The sequence below is a fragment of the Tachypleus tridentatus genome, chromosome 1 (genome assembly GCF_004210375.1).
Source record: "Tachypleus tridentatus isolate NWPU-2018 chromosome 1, ASM421037v1, whole genome shotgun sequence".
NCBI classification, from domain to species: domain Eukaryota; kingdom Metazoa; phylum Arthropoda; class Merostomata; order Xiphosura; family Limulidae; genus Tachypleus; species Tachypleus tridentatus.
In genome coordinates, this window is record NC_134825.1 from 7908658 (window position 1) to 7927919 (window position 19262).

The 19262-nt window shown below is 34.9% G+C and overlaps 1 protein-coding gene across 9 annotated transcripts in view; it reads right to left on the reverse strand.

Annotated features, from left to right (window-relative positions):
- Positions 1 to 5798: 5798 nt before the first annotated feature.
- Positions 5799 to 19262, reverse strand: part of LOC143238235 (DNA damage-regulated autophagy modulator protein 2-like) — a 46065-nt gene continuing 32601 nt past the window's right edge. For 7 of the 9 annotated variants that reach the window (XM_076478636.1, XM_076478712.1, XM_076478400.1 and 4 more), the window contains 3 exons: positions 11007 to 11080; positions 9884 to 10000; positions 5799 to 9263 (listed from right to left, as the gene is read on the reverse strand). In XM_076478636.1, the coding sequence (XP_076334751.1) occupies positions 9093 to 9263; positions 9884 to 10000; positions 11007 to 11080 (362 nt within the window). In that variant the 3' untranslated portion in view covers positions 5799 to 9092. The remainder of the gene's footprint in view (positions 9264 to 9883; positions 10001 to 11006; positions 11081 to 19262) is intronic. The other 2 variants (XM_076478789.1, XM_076478866.1) reach the window with 1 other exon arrangement.

Sequence of the window (19262 nt, forward strand, 5' to 3'; positions counted from 1 at the left end):
CCACGTTATTATACTGTTACAATTTTCAATAACCGAGTGGTATTTGCACATCATAGTGAAACACTATGCTAGAGTTTACTACCCAATACCTCCTATAAAAAAAAGTGTCATTGTTTACGAAACTAATCATTGAAAACGAAAGTATTGTAATGGCTTTGAATATTGAGTAGCTGTTCTACAATGTAATGTATACAATGTGCTTCCATTACTACAAGATGGCTTAAAAATATGGGTGTCATGACCCTTCTTTAGTCAACGGTTTTCAACTATCTGTCATCTGTTTTTAACAATCAGGTGTAAATCGAACAGTCATCAACATAGACCACACATTTTCCATCTTCTGGTTCTCAGGCAACATTGTCAAAATAAATCAAACATCACAGACTCTTGATTGTATATTGTTTTTTTTTCTGTCAATGAGTACATGTAATTTATTTTTACATTAGTATAACAAAGTTAATGTCGTTTGTAAATTTAGGCGTACAACAATTTACAGTAATGTACAAATAAAAACAAGATTGTAGAAACATCATGGAAGATATAAACTAATTTGGTTTTGTTTATGTGGTTCAACCTTTAAATTATTTTCACCATATAATTTCAAAGAATCCATCAGTGAAAAATTAACACTTCGAGATTAACTCATTTTTGGAATATTTAGTTTATTTATTAACACTACAACAGCATTGTTCATTTTGTGACTGACACTCCTATGTTTATGAAACGAATATTTGTATTTCCTCACGTATAAAAATGAAAACAAGGTATTTAAATACATACAATGTATTACGTAGGCTAAAAAAATTTCCTTTTTATATTCTGAACTGACCAAAATTCAATCTTTAATCAGATATCCATGCAGCAAGTACTCAGAATACATCTGTTTCAAAACGAGTCAATAATAAAGAAACAAATCGAAAGAAATAACGGCCCTATTAACAAAATCACATTATCATTATGTTATCACGATTTGTTTTAAGAAGTATTGCTTTGGGAATTTATCTATAGAAAAAGATACATTCAGACTATAATTTTCTTCAAAGTTATAACTTTAGTGTAGATGTTCAGGAAAACATATTTGAGTGTTCTTTGGTTAAATAATTTCTTATATAGATAGTTTAATAAGTAGAAGGTAAAACCAAAATGTTATATAATAATTAAGAATGAAAACAAGGCTATATAAATAATGACAGAATATGATTGAGAAACTACAATTTCAAACACCTGTGCCATCCCATTGGTAGACACAACATTGATAGTCCATTGTAAAGCTTTGTTCTGATAAAATAACAATCGTACTGGCCTTCCTCCCAAAAAAAATTATATACATTTGGAAATATTGTACAGATGTGTTAGGTGATCATTTACAATATGAATGTTTTCAATTAATAACTATGAGAAAAATAATCCACAGACCAGCACACTAACCACTAAACCATGCCTGGCCCTGATGTGTAAAACACTGAGAATCCACAGACCAGCACACTAACCACTAAACCATGCCTGGCCCAGATGTGTTATACACTAAGAATCCACAGACCAGCACACTAACCACTAAACCATGCCTGGTCCTGATGTGTTATACACTGAGAATCCACAGACCAGCACACTAACAACTAAAACATGCCTGGCCCTGATGTGTTATACACTACGAATCCACAGACCAGCACATTAACCACTAAACCATACCTGGCCCTGATGTGTTGTAAACTGACAAAATCGACTTTTTTTATGCTTGTTTGTTTTTGAATTTCGCACAAAGCTACTCGAGGGCTATCTGTGCTAGCCATCCCTAATTTAGCAGTGTACGACTAGAGGGAAGGCAACTAGTCATCACCACCCACCGCCAACTCTTGGGCTACTCTTTTACCAACAAATAGTGGGATTGACTGTCACATTATGATGCCCCCCACGGCTGAAAGGGCGAGCATGTTTGGCGTGACTGGGATGCGAACCCGCGACCCTCAGATTACGAGTCACACACCTTAACACACTTGGCCATGCCGGGCCACCTTTTTTTTTATGATAACTACTTCAGCCAAAAACAGTAAAGGGAAATAATTCATTAATAGGCACTTCCATTTCCAGTTACAGGTTTACCGAAAAATGTGCATATTTATAAATTAATCTAATCTTTTGGTTATCTTGAAAGTATTACAAATCAACACCTGTTAATCAACTTGTGGGACTGATGTTTGTCTTGTAGCTTATCTTCCAATTTTAGATCTCAGTACTCTTTGAATAAATGTTGATGGCTCTCCACTTCTAGACCTGATGGCATGCTTAATTGTACCACAGTATTTGGTTTATTTATTCTAATTTTTTAAAGTTCTTAACTAGTCTTGAGTTAGGTATCCTATTCCCTCTTCTTTGAAACATGAAAACATCAGTTTTTACTGAGGTCAACTCTGTTCAGTTGGAGAACTATTAACCTATAAACTCCATTCTAACAACACTCTGCTTTCTTTGATCCAGCCACTCTTTTAACCAATTAGCTAACTTATCCCCTACACGTAGAGATAACTTTTAACAAGTATTTTATGTGGCACCTTGTTAAATTCTTTTTGAAAATCCAGATGCACCAAATATAGATTCTTACCATTATTTACAAAAGTAGCAACCTTTACAAAGGATGTGAAAAAATTTGAAGCCAATATTTTCTCTGTGCAAAACCATATGGACTATCCAAAAAAAATTTTAAATTTTGTTAAACGACTTTGCAAAGCATCTTTTAACAGATTTTCTAAAACTTTTCTCACATCTGATTCAAGAGTAATGTGTCTACAATTACCAGAACAACTTTATTACCTTGCTTGAAAAGATGAGTTACATTAGTTAACTTCCAATCCTCTGATACCCACTCATTATTCAAGGACTTAAAAAAAAATAGTAGCATGTGGGTCATATATCCAATCTTTAATCTTCTTCAAAACCCTTAGGAAAATACTATTTGGCCTAGGAGCGTTATTGTTTCTATACTTCCCAATTTTTCTCTTTACAAGCTCAGAATCAATACAGTAATTTTGTTTGATCTTGTTTTCATTTATCAACTTTTTGAGATGTGGAATACTGCTCAAATCGTAATTAGTAAGAGCTGAAGAAAAGCAAAATTTAATGATCCAGCCATCTCATAAATTAAAATGGCATTTTGTCTAGTAGATTCCTTGACTAATTTGTGAAAAAAGCCAATCTGAACAGTGTCCCAAAACCTTTCTCGCTTATTGTTTGTTTCTACTTTTTCCCAATCAATATGTCCGATGTTAAAACCACCCATAATTATGACTTCATTAACAACTAAAAACTTAATCTCATTATAAAGTTTCTCACTCATTTCATCAGTTTCATTTGGTGGTCAGTAACAAACTCTCACTAAAATCCTTTTATATCCACAAACAGAAACCCAAATTAACCAACTCTTCTTGCTGTTATATCCACTAACAGAAACCCAAATTAACCAACTCTTCTTGCTGTTATATCCACTAACAGAAACCCAAATTAACCAACTCTTCTTGCTGTTATATCCACTAACAGAAACCCAAATTAACCAACTCTTCTTGTGGTTATATCCACTAACAGAAACCCAAATTAACCAACTCTTCTTGCTGTTATATCCACTAACAGAAACCCAAATTAACCAACTCTTCTTGCTGTTATATCCACTAACAGAAACCCAAATTAACCAACTCTTCTTGCTGTTATATCCACTAACAGAAACCCAAATTAACCAACTCTTCTTGCTGTTATATTCACTAACAGAAACCCAAATAACCAACTCTTCTTCTTGTTTTTTTTATATCCTCATTTTCAATAGAATGCAACTTATAGTTTAGTTATAAAGCCACTTTTTCCCACTATTTATTACACTATCTCTATTAGATAGCCTGTAACCATGGTATTTCTAAGAAATTCATCATCAAAACTATGTTTAACCATGTTTCAGTTATTTGTGTTGTATCAAATCCTCCATTCCCACCAATGATCTAAAGTCATCTTTTATTTCTTATACTTCTAGCATTACAACAGTAACAATTAAACCTATCTTTATAACTACTACTATACTCATTTCCCTACTTCTTGTTCTTTTTGCATGTAGTTTTCTAGGCTCTCACCAGTCTACTCACTGTTTAAAACTTTCCTTACATCTGAGTTAAAAACTTCAACAAACAATCCAACCCCTTACCCTATCTAAATATAACCCATCCATTCCAAAATGCTCCTTTCCTCTACTTAACTAATCCTTCAAGTCCAACTAGCAATCTGCTCATCCTTACTTACTAACCTAAGCCTAAAATTTAGCCCTAGAGAGCTACTTATAATCTCATCTATACAGTTAATTCTGGGCACTATCCCTGACAAAATTAAGTCATGACTATTTTCTTTAAATGCCTTTATCAACCCACTGCACTTATTAATTAGCTCCCCTAACCTATCCTTCCCTGTGTCATTAGCCCCCTACAAGCAACACAAAAACCTATATCTCTGCTAGTTCACTGTATTAAATCTCCTGCTTCATCAGTTATATCCTTAGTCTGTAGCATAATTTGATTATTTTTTCCCTACTTACTCACAGACTAATCTATTCACTTCTGATCAATAAATCACCAGACTAATCTATTCACATCTGATCAATAAATCACTTCCTTATCATCTGTAACCTTCTCTATTTTGTTTTCCTTCTCTTCAATAGTTCCTTATTTGCAGAAGCCAATGGCTGAAATGTTTTGCTCAACAAAATAGTTTCATTATAACTAAATTCACTACTTTTAACTCTAATAGTACCCTTTCTAACTTCCTGAAAGTTAATCTTAGCTGATGTATTCCTTACATGTAAAATCTTAAGTCCTTCCTGAAATCTTACTACCATGCCCCACAGTCTACACTTTTTATCTGTTGCCTTTACTTTAATTATAGCAACATCCAAGTTCTACACAAATATTCCACATTTCCATTACCAGCTTACTTAAATGTACATGCCAGTCCTGAATTCCCAAATAAAACCCACTCATTGCACCTATTACACCTAACATACTATAAATGCTTTACTTCTACACTAGTTTTAACCATTCTATTTATATGTTTTGCCTGAAAATACTTCATACCAAGTACCAATAGCCTATCAATACTGTTACTGCAGAGCCTAATGTTTAACAACCAATTATATTTATCACTACTTTGTCTTTACCCTGAAGTGAAATTTATCTTTAATTATATAGAACTTACAAAAGAGAAATTTCTTAAAACATCAAGAGAAAATAAATTAGCTTTCATATTGTATTTATTTAATAAAACAATGTATATGGAGTATGTGTTTATTTTCATCTTCAAATCTAAATTTTTACCAATGCAATATCAGCTTTGCTACCTCTAACATCTCAAGATGGTTTCTTTCTATGGTTATTAACTGTCCAATTTTCATTCTTGGTTTAATGTATCTGTAACATCTCAACATGATTTTGGCAACAATAATATACGAAAGTTGTGTTGGTGTGATATGAAACTTGAGTCATTATACCAGTTAATCATATCTGGTGGCCATAATTAGTTTCACAAGTGCACAATTTTTTTTTTAAATTTTGCACAAGGGTTCATGAGGACTATCTGAAAGTAGTAAATATTATCCACTACAAAGTCTAAGGCTATTCTTTTACCAATGACAAGTGAGATTGATTGTCATATTATACACTTCCATGGCTGAAAAGAACCATTTTTAAAGAAGGGAGTGGAGCCTGAAATGAAAAATTCTCTTTATGAATGAAATTTAAAGTAACCTCAGTCGGGTCTGGAATTAAAACTTCAAATACGTATAAAAATGTTTATTCTTTTAACTCTTCATTTAATACACATAATTAATACTTAATAATATCCAACAAAAGCCTGAGTTATTTATTTCTATACAGAAATTAGCCAAGTTCAATGACTTAAAAAGAGTCATATTTCAAAAATAAAAAAGAGTATGACTGAAAAGGTAATATTATATATATATATATATATGTATATGTAAATAGGAATTTTCTTTTAATGTCAAACTTATAAATAAAGCTGTTCTAACAGCATGTTGTACATGAAAATATATCTTTAATAAATGTAAGTGTTAAATATATTTCATATGATGCTTTAAAATTCAAACATGTAATTCTGACAGACATTGTATTGAGTTAAAATATAATGATAGTAAATTGAGAAAGACAGAGCAGAGAAAACAATACAGTGATAGAGAGGTTGCTGAAATAGATAATAGAAAACAATTACCATTAGATTTAACATTTAGGATAACAGCAGTATCTGATTTTTTACAATTTTTGACAGCACACACACTGAAATGAAATTTTCGTTTTGTATTTGTTGTTAGTATGATAATTATATAAAATAAAACAACATTTAAACTAATTTGGATGACTGTGAAACATCTGAAATATGTGACAAAAAACTCCATATATAAATAAGAGGAAATAATCAGGTTATGATTCTGAAATACACAAAGCCTAAATATTGTCATAAACTGGAAGTCTTAAAAAAAAACTTATGAAAAATTAATCATTACCTAATCATTCACAGTCAGTTAATCATTACCTAATCATTCACAGTCAGTTAATCATTACCTAATTATTCACAGTCAATTTTTTTAAAAGTCTCAAAAATTTATGATTTGCTGTTTTACTTAAGTTAAAAGTTGTCAAACTAGAAATTATTTTAAACTTTTTTTAACATAAAGAGAAGTTATTGTACGAATATTAGACTTGTAATAACATCAATCACTTCTTTGTAAATCTCTACAGTTTCTAAGAATGATAGACAAAAGACACCTAGCAGGAATAAATTGTGTAAAAGTATATATTAAGTTTTTCAATGTTAAAAACTATATGAAATTACTTTGCTCTCAAATTTAATTTGTTCTTGTCTGTCCATATTTGATGGTTAGTAGGACAGAAGAGCTATAATGACAGGATGCTCCATTATATATTTTTAGTTTCCAAAGTTGATGCTAAAAAACACAATGTGTTTATGAAATTTGTATTTTAACAAACTACTGATTAAGAACCAAGTGAACAACATTATATAAACAATACCCTTGTCACAAAAATGTAAAACTATACAAAACACTGGCTGCATTTTGTTCTTGTGCTAATAACATCAGATGAGAAAATGTCACTACAGCATATGTTATGTTGTTCAGAAAATAATGACGGTTTTCACTTCTGTAATTTAACATGTACACTATAACAAAGAGGGATTGCTTTATGTCATGACTTGCATATTATGGGAAATTTGAATGTGTGCTCTATACATCAGTTACTCATTTTTTACAGTGTTCATTACCAATATTCTAGTCATTTGTCTGCATGAATTCAAACTTGGTGATAGTGATGCCCAGGCAACTCACAAGCATGGAGGGATGAAGCCACTTCTGATAGAACAGTTCAGCACTGGTTTCCAAAGTTCAGAAAAGGAGACTTCAGTCTCCATGATGAAAAAGGAAGAGGGTATCATTCCACTGTTAACAATGAGAACTTGAGGGTATTAGTGGAAGAAAATTCACAACTTACTGTCTGAAAAATGACACAGGAATTGGGTAGTTGAATTTCAACCAGAAAAAGTCATCTTAAGGAAACTGAAAAAGCTGGACAAACGTGTTCCACATGAACTTAATGAAGCGCAGGGAAGTTGCCGTTTTGCAATGAGCGAGGCACTTCTAGCATGCAACAAAAATGACCCACTTGTTGACTGATTAATCACTTGTGATGAAAAGTGGATATTTATGATGACAAAGGGACCTGCACATTGGGTTGGCTGTGATGAATCCCCCCAAACACTTCCCAATGCCACAATTTCATCAAAATAAGATTATGGTTACAGCATGGTAGTTTGCAAAAGACACCAACCATTACAACTTGCTTGAACAGGGCAAGAGCATTACTGCAGAAGTTTACTTTCAACAACTGGAAGAAATATATTAGGAAGTTGTGTGAAAAAGCACCACCATTAGTCATCTGTGAGGGACCATCCTTGCTCAATGCTTGACTACACATTGTACAAATGACCTGCCAGAAGCTTAATGTATTGGATTATGAAATACTGCATTATCCACCCTACTCACCAGATCATTCACCTGCAGACTACAACTGTTTCAAACATTTAGACAACCTTCTGAAAGGAAAACACTTCCATGACTGAGAAGCAGCAGAGAATACCTTCAAGATAGGTTTTAAGTTCTAGGAATTCAGAATTCTGTCGTGATGGAATAAAAAGTCTTGATTATGATTGGCAGAAGTGTATAGACTCCTTAGGTGCCTATTGTGACTAATAAACTGACGGTTAGTTTTCTGTATTACTTCTTGAGATAAAGTCTAAAAATCTGCCATTATTTTCTGAACAACCTAATATTAAAAATAAAGGGACCACATATCCTTTTAACACTAAGAAGTTTTATAATTATTATAACAATAGTTAACAAGCTGTCTATTCATTCCTCTTCTTGTGCGAGATTAAGGTAATGAGTGTAATGGTTTAAACAGTGGTCACACATATCATTAACCATTCTAAAGAACTAAACCTTTTCACTGGATTACATAACTGCAATATTCAGCAGATAGTTAAAGAAGATGTTTCGAATTTATGTTAAATTCTAGCAACACATGACTGTATTAAGAGCTTGTACGAATTTTTTTTATGACTCTGAAGATCTATAATGAAACACTTGCATTTATAAACATGCATATACTAATATAAAATAATTGATTAAACCAATAAGAACCATGAATATATCTTCACATACCTATAACAATACTTAAAATAATAATTTCCACTTATGAATATCCACTTTTTAGTTTGAAAAAAAAAGTAGTTTTCAAACTAATACAAATGTATTTTTGAACTTACTAATACAACATGTACAAATTTGAGGCAGTACTAGAATAAAACCTTATGTCTTGGACATGATATAAATTTTACACATTCTCACTGGAAAGTCCAAACTTTCTTTATCAGTGCTGATGATCCTCTGTTGTCAATAACAATGAGATTGTTAAAGCTGTTTCCAAGGCTGCAACATTACAATTTTGACCAAAAACCATTGTAAGATAAGAAACTGTCAATCACTGAAAGATAACCTGGGAAGTGGTAGAGCATACACTGCTTATCACTTCCCTGCTGTAAGCAGGTTCTACAATTCCAGAACTTTGTGGGGAGGCAACTTCTAAGTTATCGTCACAACGATAGATGTCACCACTTGAAGAAATTCCCATTTCTTCAGTCAGGAAGATAACCTAAGGAATTAATATTATTAATTACATATTTTTGTTCCTTTTTTTATATCACGACACATTTTACAGAAATTTGCACTATAATTTATATAACACATACTTCTTCCATAACACAGATGATGGGAAATTGTTGCAGGAATCCTTATATTATGAGAACACCTAAGTTTAAAACAAAATGCCTTTGTTGTTTTTTTATCACTATTTTCTAGCTAGGTCATTCATCTCAAAATTTCCTAAGTGTCTGATTACCTTATGTATTAGTATGCCTACCATAAAATCAAGTCATTTTAAAACAAAAGCATATTAGCTAGCCTACACCATTTATTAAACTTTCATAAAACAAAATGTAATAATTTTCCAGTTATTTCTGCTATCTTATAAATTTCAACTCTTATTTCTAAACTTTCAATCGCAGGACAGTAATATTAAATATCAATAACTCAAAGTTGCAACATTATAAACAGTTCATTGCCATATCAAGCAATTTTGGAGGTCAGGCCTCAGCCACAGCTAAACAATGTCGCTCGTTATGAAACAGTGACCTGGCCATGACCCGACTGCTTCCTACAGACTCAACTGTTGATAAATAAATGCAACATGTAGTAAATGGTTTGATGACCTACTTTTGGTGATGTCATTGAGATATCATGGAGCTCTCTTACAAAAGTCAGAAAGTAAAAATCAAAGGCCAATGTTAGTATCCATTCTGATGCTGTCGACACAACATGGGCAGCAAATCCCTTGGAAGATAAATGAAAGCAGCTCTTTGTACAATTTCTTACTAAGAAATCAAGTACTTTGTTAATACATTTAAGCTTCTTCAGCATGCATTAAACCTGACAGTATACAAAGAAGGTGTTTATGTATTCTGTTTGAAAGTTATACTCTGTTCTTACATTAACTGTATCAAACATTGTTTAATTTATCTGCACTTTTTATTTTCATAGTAAAGATTATTATATTGTTTGTTTAGTGTACAAATAAGCTGACTGAGCCTCATGAAATATTACTAGGTTTATAGAAGTTATCAACTGGTACCAAAATGGTGAACAAAATTTTCTAATCTTTATAAGTGCGAGAAAATAAAATTTAGTTAGCTATGCTCATCACCAGGTTAAATTTAGCTCTGATCTAAGTAAGTAGCTTGCTTTGACTGGAAGTTAACATTAATTATTGATGTAAATTCTATCAAAGAATTACTTTTTTTTTTGAGAACTCTTGAGCTACAAGCAAGTACAGCTGCTTCATAAAATAAGGTTTTGAAAAGAACAAAACCTCATACCAATATTATTAAAGATATCATCTTTGGAAATACATCAGAAGAGGTTCAGAGACATAAAAGCTAAAGAAATAATGAAAGGATTTAAAAAAAAACATGACTCTTGAAAAATCGCTAGAGATATAAGCTATAGGTATATAACAGTTGAAAGACACTTGCTAACATCAGAATACCAAAAGAATGAGAAAAGTCAAAATTTTAGTGACTTTGTTTCTTAAAAATGTAAATAATGATAAAAGAGGGAAATATGAAAGCACAGAAGAATGAGAGAAGACAAAGGTTAAACTATAGGAATGAGATTAGTAGGAAAAAAGGAACAGGTGACAGGAAGTTAACTACTAATAAAAACTGAACACAGAAGTGTTCTGAATTAAAATCATTAAGAAGAATACAAGCTAACGGGTGAAAAAACAGAAAAGGCTTAACAGGTGAAACTCAATCTTACAATACAATTGTGTACAACTTACCCCATCTTTTGGATACCATTTGGTTTTATCTTTTCCATGGAAATATTTAAGTGATATGGGAGTTGCTACATTTACTGCAAATTTGTTAAGAAAATAATTAATATTTTATAGTTCAGTGGCTTAGGACTAACTTCAGACAAATCACCAACCACATGATATCTATTATAATAAAAAAAAATCTTCATTTCCTTGACTAAAATTTTACAAACAAATGAACATCCACCAAGCTTTATTTAATACTAAAATTATTTTACTATTAAGTAACCTAATATTTCAGGACTGTATAAACATGCACATATACATGTAACATTTATGGACATCAAGGGACCTATTGGTTCATCTAGACTAGATAGGGAGTGGTTTAGACAAGGGATGGAACTCTGGATAGTAGTCAAACTGGAAGGTAAGCATAGTCATTTAGACCATTCCCATCCTGACTGACTGCATCTACTCCAAGAGCTAATGAGTGTGGAGCAGTAGACCAAGAGAAAGTAAGTTTGGTGGCAAAAATAATGATGCAAGATGTTTCCAGTTAAGAATACACTTACCAAAATACCTGAGGATTCAGAGACCAAGCAATGGGAAAAATCTGGTTGGGGTGATATGAATGATCTGCAACCAGATTCATAGCACTAGGAACATGGCAAGTTAAGTACATCACGAGGTGACTGCAAGTCTGTAAAAGGAGATCCAGTGTTCAAAAACAGTTACATGGTGATATGACTGACAACAATAGAATTGTTAATATTGAATCATAACCATCCTCCTCTGCAGGAGAGGAAAGAATTGGGTCAAAGCCCAAAGAACCATCAAAAGTTTAGGAAGTAAGAATCCAGAAATCTTCTAAGAGTTGAGGAAAAGTAATTCTACCCATCAAAGATGTGTCCATAAAAAGATGCAACTATAGATGGGGTGGAGGAATGAAAACCCCTGATGTGGTCTGGTCCATGTCCATCAGGTTGGTCCTGATCTCAGAAGGAAGTGTAACAAGATTGTCCAAGGAGAAGTTTCACTGACCTAAGAGTATCCACCAAACTGAACACACATGGGCATTAGCTATTGGAATGAAAACTTCCAAGAAAGCCCACATCTCCAAAAGAAACTTTTGTACCAGAAGAAAATGTGACGTGAGAGACATTGTGAGTGCTCAATTCATATCTCAGACAAAAAAGAAGAAAAAATTGCAAATGAATAACTTCTTCAATCTGATTAGAAAACCAACCTATGCTGTTTCCCATAGTAGTATACATGTCATTTTCTGACTGCGAACAGAAAGAAGTAAGCAAGAGCCAGTAATCTATGTAATAATATGTGTGAAGACCCAGAAAGTGAAGATAAGGAAACTTGTGTCTCACCCAAGAAAATACTAAGGAGCCAATGGTAGACCAAATAGCAATGCTCTGAAATGGAATACATGATTCTTGTAGATAAATAAAAGAAAATAATGTGAATGTGGACACAGGCATCTTTCACATCAAATTTGTTCATCCAGAGTCCTTGGGAAACACTCATTGAAGTAAGCACATATAATATAATCCCTTTCATGTTCCAACTGAAAGTATGATGAGTGCAATAAGCATCTTGATCAGAATTATGCAAATTTGCTTGAACTAAAGAAGTATTTGCTGTAATGAATGTATTTTGAGTTTCAATATTTTCATATATATTAAATGATTATGTTTTGGAACCTCACTCTCAGAGTCAATTCTCTATTCTAGCTGTAAACTATCTTGAGTTAGTGAGTTGTCTACTCCACTCGTGACTGTATATACCTGCACTTAATAAAAATCTGGTATGACTGTTGGTAAAGTTACAGCTCCAATGAGTAGCCCACATGGCCCACCTGTCAGATTTTTGGTGCAGTCTCCCAGGATTTTTGAAGTGACTAATGACAGGTTGGTTACAGTAAAGAAACAGTAGAAGTTCAGAAGCCAGATTTAAACAGAATAAGTAATGTGAATAGAATGTAAGTTGTAAGTTACTACTGCTGCTACACACATTACTATAGAAGAGGGTGGTATATGCCATAGAGTTCATAGAAGGGCTGAAGCATATTTAAGCTGCAGCATACCAACCTGCACAAACAGTCCATGAGACACTACACACTTAATGGGTGTTATACCAATGTTTCATCACAGACTTAATGAATATGTTGAGGGTTGTAGAGGTTTGCTTTGTAACTCAACTAGCAGCACTGTGAATGCAGCAAACACAACTGACACCATCTTACTAGATCTACTACAGGTATCTACTAATGAGAAGCTATGAAAAAAACACATATGGACCCAAACAATTTGCTGTAGATGTAGTAATTAGTAACAGACCTGATAAAACAGAATGGCTAAACATGTGGATTAAGTCCAACAACTTCCAGTGTGGCAAGGTTGGTCACATATAAAGAACTGATTTCAGAAACATGAGAGAAATGAGCAGGTTGCTTGCTTTAACTGTGGAAATAACAACCATTTAGTCTGAAATTGCAGACACACACAGAAGTAGAAAACAGGAAAGCCTCAACAGCTGGAACATTAAAAAGAAAGTCCAAGAAATAATATTAGCACTACATTTACTATATAGTTTTTAAAAAAAAGCCAGGATGACACATCAACATTAGAGGTAGTTTCACTAGTATGGATTAAAGGATTAAATGTTCATAGTGTTAATGAAGTGTTACCAGTAGTTTTAGAAGAAATGGAAGGTACAGAATGTCAGTTATTTTGACCTTTACTAGAAAGTGCAGAACTAGTAAACAAAAATACAACATTACTCAGTAATGCTAGGGAAGAAGTCACTAAGTATTTTAACTTCAACAGATCGTTGTGTTAAAATGTTATGCACATAGAGTTCAGATAGAACATTCATTTTACATCTGTAAGTAGATAGATTTAGAAACAGATGGTTTTATAGGGCAGTATTTCTTAAAGGCCTCATGACAATGAAATATCTTTTACTTCTTGGTAGGCTGTACCTAAAAACTGAAATCTTTAACTTTTGAAAGACTTGAACCTTCACACTAATGATCAACAGTTGAGACAAATAATACCTTCCGACTAACTAGAGTTAATAGTCAGATGCCTAACCCTAGCATTAGCCGAGCTAAGAATTAATCCCTAAAATACGAATAGACTGATCTTGCACAGCATAGTGATACATGACACAGTCTGTGCAGTAGGAATAGTAGGTGATCAAAAAGAAATCCAGAATAAACAGAAAATCTCTAAGCATAGTAGAAATGAAAGTAAAGTATGGCAGAATAAGGAAGCAAATAGGACTTTAAAACAGGGAACTATTAATTCATACACTTCAGATGACCACACACTTAAGGCTAACATAAGTAACAGAACATCCCAACAGGATTGTTTGAAAGATTGGTTGGTTGGTTTGGTGTTTTATGGTGCAAAGCAACTATGCTATCTGCCCCAAACATCCAGTAAAAAGTTAAAATTATAGGAAAATTATTAAAATTCATAAAAGAAAATTAAGGTAGAAAAACAAACTTTAATTTCTGAATTAAAAACATAAATAGCATTAAACCCAATTTTTACATCTAGTTTACAGCAGTGAGAGAGAAACTAAAGTAATACAAGTTGTAAAGGACTTTCTGTAACAATTGTTATTATCATAACTCACCAGGAAGACTAACAGGTAAGTTCAAAAACCACCAGTCACTTGAAGTTGGCCTTTCCAGTCCTGGTTCTGAGTTGTTTGACATTATGGCCATTTTCAAAAAGTACAGTGATAAAAGTTTTAAAAGACTTGTAGCAAAATTTTTAATTATAAATCACCAGGATGATTAACGGTTAGTTAAAACAGCAGCATTAGTCACCTTTACAATCCTGGTTTTGAGTTATTTGACGTTACAGCCATTTTATAATGTCACATCAAACTAAGTGTACTCTGATTCTTAAAAGGTAATCACATTAAAAGGTGTTAATTTATAAATTGAAAACTTAAATAGCATTAAAAAGATGAATGGCCTTTAAAAACTAAAAACATTGCTAAGGTGGACAGTGTCACCATCACCAATAACACTGTCTAATATTACGAACAAACCTTGAGACAGAAGATGTTTAAAATGGTGCCGTCATTGAGTCATAACAACAGCAAGAAAATAAAATGTGGCTTCTTGCAACCTCAGTGTTACACACACTGGTGCATCAGTTCCAGATAGAAGAAAATGATGAGTAAAAATCTGTGACCAATGTCTAGTTAGAACAACTTTCTGATCCTTACAAAAGCAAGATCGTTAAAGTCCAATAGAGGGTTTTATTTGGTAAAGCTTCTTTTCATGTTTCTCACTCCAAGTTGACTGCCAACTGTCACAGAGCTGAGCCTTGAATACAGGACCATAGTCCATGTATGGAACAGACACAGCAGTGATAGTGCCAGAGCAGATAGACTTAGCTGCAGTGTCAGCAAGCTCGTTCCCATGAATACCAATGTAGCCTGGTATCCAGAAAAACTGGATAGAAGTAGATGTTATAGAGAAATGGGCAGGTCGGTTTTGAATATCGGTGAGAACAGGGTGTGAACTAACGTGAAGTGATTCCAGGGCCAGTAGAGAACTAAGTGAGTCAGTATAAATAGTGCAGTTGGAGTATTGCTTAGCTTCAATGTGATCCAGGGCAACAGAACTGGCATACAGTTCAGTAGTGAACACAAGCTGTTGAGGGGATTTTGCGTGCAACCAATGAACAACAACAAACTATGGTAGAACCCACACCGTCACCTGATTTTGAACCATCTGTATAAATAGGAATGGAAAGATGATTTGAAAGATGTTCAGAAAATAGCAGACAGTATTTTCAATCAGGAGTGTCTGCTTTTCTCAGATAACTTAAAGATAGGTCACATTTGGGGACTAAGAAGCCATGGCAGGATGGACTGACCAGTGGATACAGCAGTGTTATCCAAGAACAGACTCAATTCATCCAACTGCACCTGGATATGAAGGCCAAAAGGAGCAATGGCAGATCATCTGTTCTGAAAAATAATGGCCCACCGAGAAAGGAAAACACAACCCCAGGTGGGATGCTGTGGTAAGGAATGAAGTTCCAAAGCACATAGTAAAGACAGTTGCAAAGGTCAAAGGTGCAAAGAAAGTTCATGAGACAGTGTATAAGCTCTGAACTGGGGAGGTGCAGATAACCCCAGTGCAGAGCCAAAGTCCTTGATGATGAACAGGGTCCAGCATCTTTAAGGCCAAGGTTCTGGCAGAGCCATAGACCAGTGATCCATAGTCAAGTTTCGATCGAAGAAGAGCATGATCTATCTTTGGCTCAGTACATTGATCCGCTCCCCAAGTGGTAGAAGAGAGGACACGGAGGGTATTCAAAGCTTTTGTACATTTGTAGCTGCTTTATGTGGGGTATAAAGGTCAACTTATGGTCAAAGATAAGCCCTACAAAATTTGTCTCAGGGACCACAGGCAACACTTCAACAATACGGAGTTCAGGATTAGGATGAATACCCTGTTGGTGACAAAAGTGTTTGCAAATGGTTTTAAAGAGAGAGAGAGAGAAGTTAAAGCCATTTTCTGTGATCGATTACAGCAAACGATTGAGGGCAGTCTGTACACTTTCACATCTCATGTCAGTCGTCGACATAGAACCCATTTTAAACAGTAAGGGGGAGTTGTTCAGTAATGGCATTAATCTTTATACTGAAAAGTGTGACATTCAAAACACAGCCCTGAGGGAGTCCAAGTTCCTGTAGAAAAGAACAGGAAAGTGTCCAACCCACACGAACTTAGAATTGCCTGTCCATTACAAAAAATTTTAATAAAAATGGGCAAATGGCCACGTAACTTATGTTGTATCATAAGCCTTCTCAATGTCAAAGAATAACAATACAAGATGCCATTTGAGAAAGGCTCCTCTGGTTGACATTTCAAGTTGAACCAAGTGGTCAATGGTGGATTACTGTCAATGGAACACATACTGGGTGGAAGAGAGGAGGTTGTTTGATTCGAGGAACCAAACAAGATGAGCATTAATCATCCTCTCTAAGGTCTTATAGAAACAGCTCGTCAAAGCAATTGGATGGTAGTTTGAAGGAATCTTGGGATCCTTCCCAGGCTTAGAGAAAGGTAGGACAATAGCCTGGTACCAGGCATCAGGAAAAACATTCTCCTGCCAGATCCAGTTAAAAACAATCAGAAGAAGAGCAAGAGAAGCAGGAGATAGATGGTGCAGCATTTCGTAGTGAACATCATCAGGTCTGACCGATGTACTGTCAGACTGATAAAGGGCTAGTTTGAGTTCCACCAGTGTGAAGGTACGATTATAGCCACAGAGACAATTAACTTGAAAAGAAAGAGGTGATCTCTATGCCTGAGTCTTGATGGCTAAGAAGGTGGAGGAGGAAGGAGAAGTGCTAGATACTGGACAAAGACTTTAACATAGAGTATCGGCAATGCTCCATGTAGCACCTACTTCCTGGTCATCAGCATCAGAGAGCAAGATCGAGAGGGGGACAGAATTATACTGCCCATTGACCTTTTGAATCTTGTCCCATATGACTTTGGAACTGGTGGTAGAAGATATGCTGGTTGTGAACTTAATCCAAGAGTTCTTCTGGCATTTACTTCTTAGGCCTTGAGTACATGCATTGGCCTGCTGGAAAGCGGGATACCTATGAAAAGTATCCCAGGCCCATTTTTTCAGCCTTCTGTGCCATGTGACAGGCAGAATTCCATCACGGACAAGGATATCATGGAAAATGTGTTGAGGTTTTAGGAATATATTGATCAGCTGCCTGTATAATACAGTCAGTTACTGCTGCCACACAGTCAATGGCAGGATCAAGTTTAGCAAGAGCAGTGAAAGAGGGCCAGCTTTCCTGATCCAGTTTCCACTGGGGCACACGAGTTGGGTAGCACTTACCACAGCCAGTCTCTCTCAAAATTATAGGAAAATGATCACTGCTTCATGGATTATTGTCAATCCTCCATGAAAAGTGGGAGAATAGTGAAGGGGAGCAAGCTGAGAGATCAATAGCAGTAAAGGACTGACTAGGTGCATGAAAATAAGTAGAAGAACCAGTATTGAAAAGAGAAAGGTTGTGATCAGAAAGCATACGCTCTACAGAGTGACCCCTTCCATCAATATCAGCACTTCCTAGAGTGGATGAAGTCCATTAATGTCTGCCAGGATTAAAAAGGGAGACAGCAACTGTTCAATGAGAGCATCAAGGTCTGATTGATCACAGGTCTCTCCGGGTGACAGGTAGAGAAAACAAACAGTGATGGTATGACCCAAGGAAACATGGATGGCTATGGCCTCCACGGGTGTGTCGAGTTGGCAAGGACAGGGTAGGCACATGATCAACCAACAGTACCACCCCTCCATGCAATCGATTATCACACAGCCTGTCATTTCTGTGCATAGAAAACTGCCAAAAGGTGACTGTATTGGCATGTTTCAGAAATGTTTCCTGTAAGGAAAGACATACAGGATGGTAGGAAGCAATCGGTGCTTTGATGTCATCCACATTGGAATGTAAACTTCAACAGTGCCATTGTATCAAGGTGGCTACTTTTATTTATGTGTAGGCAAATTGGGTGGAGAGCACTTCTGTTTATGATGTCTTTTTTCTTTACTGTCTTTATTTGAGGGAGGTCTATAGATCTCCATGGATACTGTCCTGGATCAATTGGGCATGTCTTTACTGTTGGATGAGGATTCCAGCGACAGAGGACATGAACAAATGATTGTTTTTGCATCTTGAGATAATGCCCATACCTGGAACCAAAGGAAGTGGATCTTGGGATTTGCTGGAATGTATGTTAGGGACAGATATGAGTGTTGAAGTTGATTCATCAACTTTAACCATGGAGGTTAAATGACTTTTCATTTGGTTTGAGAATGATTCTTTTGGAGGCGTAGAGAGATCCATCTGCACTCCCACTGTAGTAGTTGAACGAAGTGCAGCAACATACGTCTGAGATGAAGTGGTGGGCAGCAACTGTTGAGCCTTAGGGTAAGAAATGTTTTGAATCATTTTGAAATGCTGAACCTCTTTTTCTTCCAACCATTTAGGGCAAGAACAAAAGTAGGACAGATGAGAGCCATTGCAATTGATCCATTGAGGGTTTGTTTCACACTCATAAGCAGTGTGGTCCTTGCCATCACAATGAGCACATGTCAAGGAACCACGACATGATGTCTTCGAGTGACTGAATGGATGACATTGGAAATATCTGAGGAGGTTTGGAACTTATGGCCATACCTTGAAATTAAGATAACCTGCCTTGAG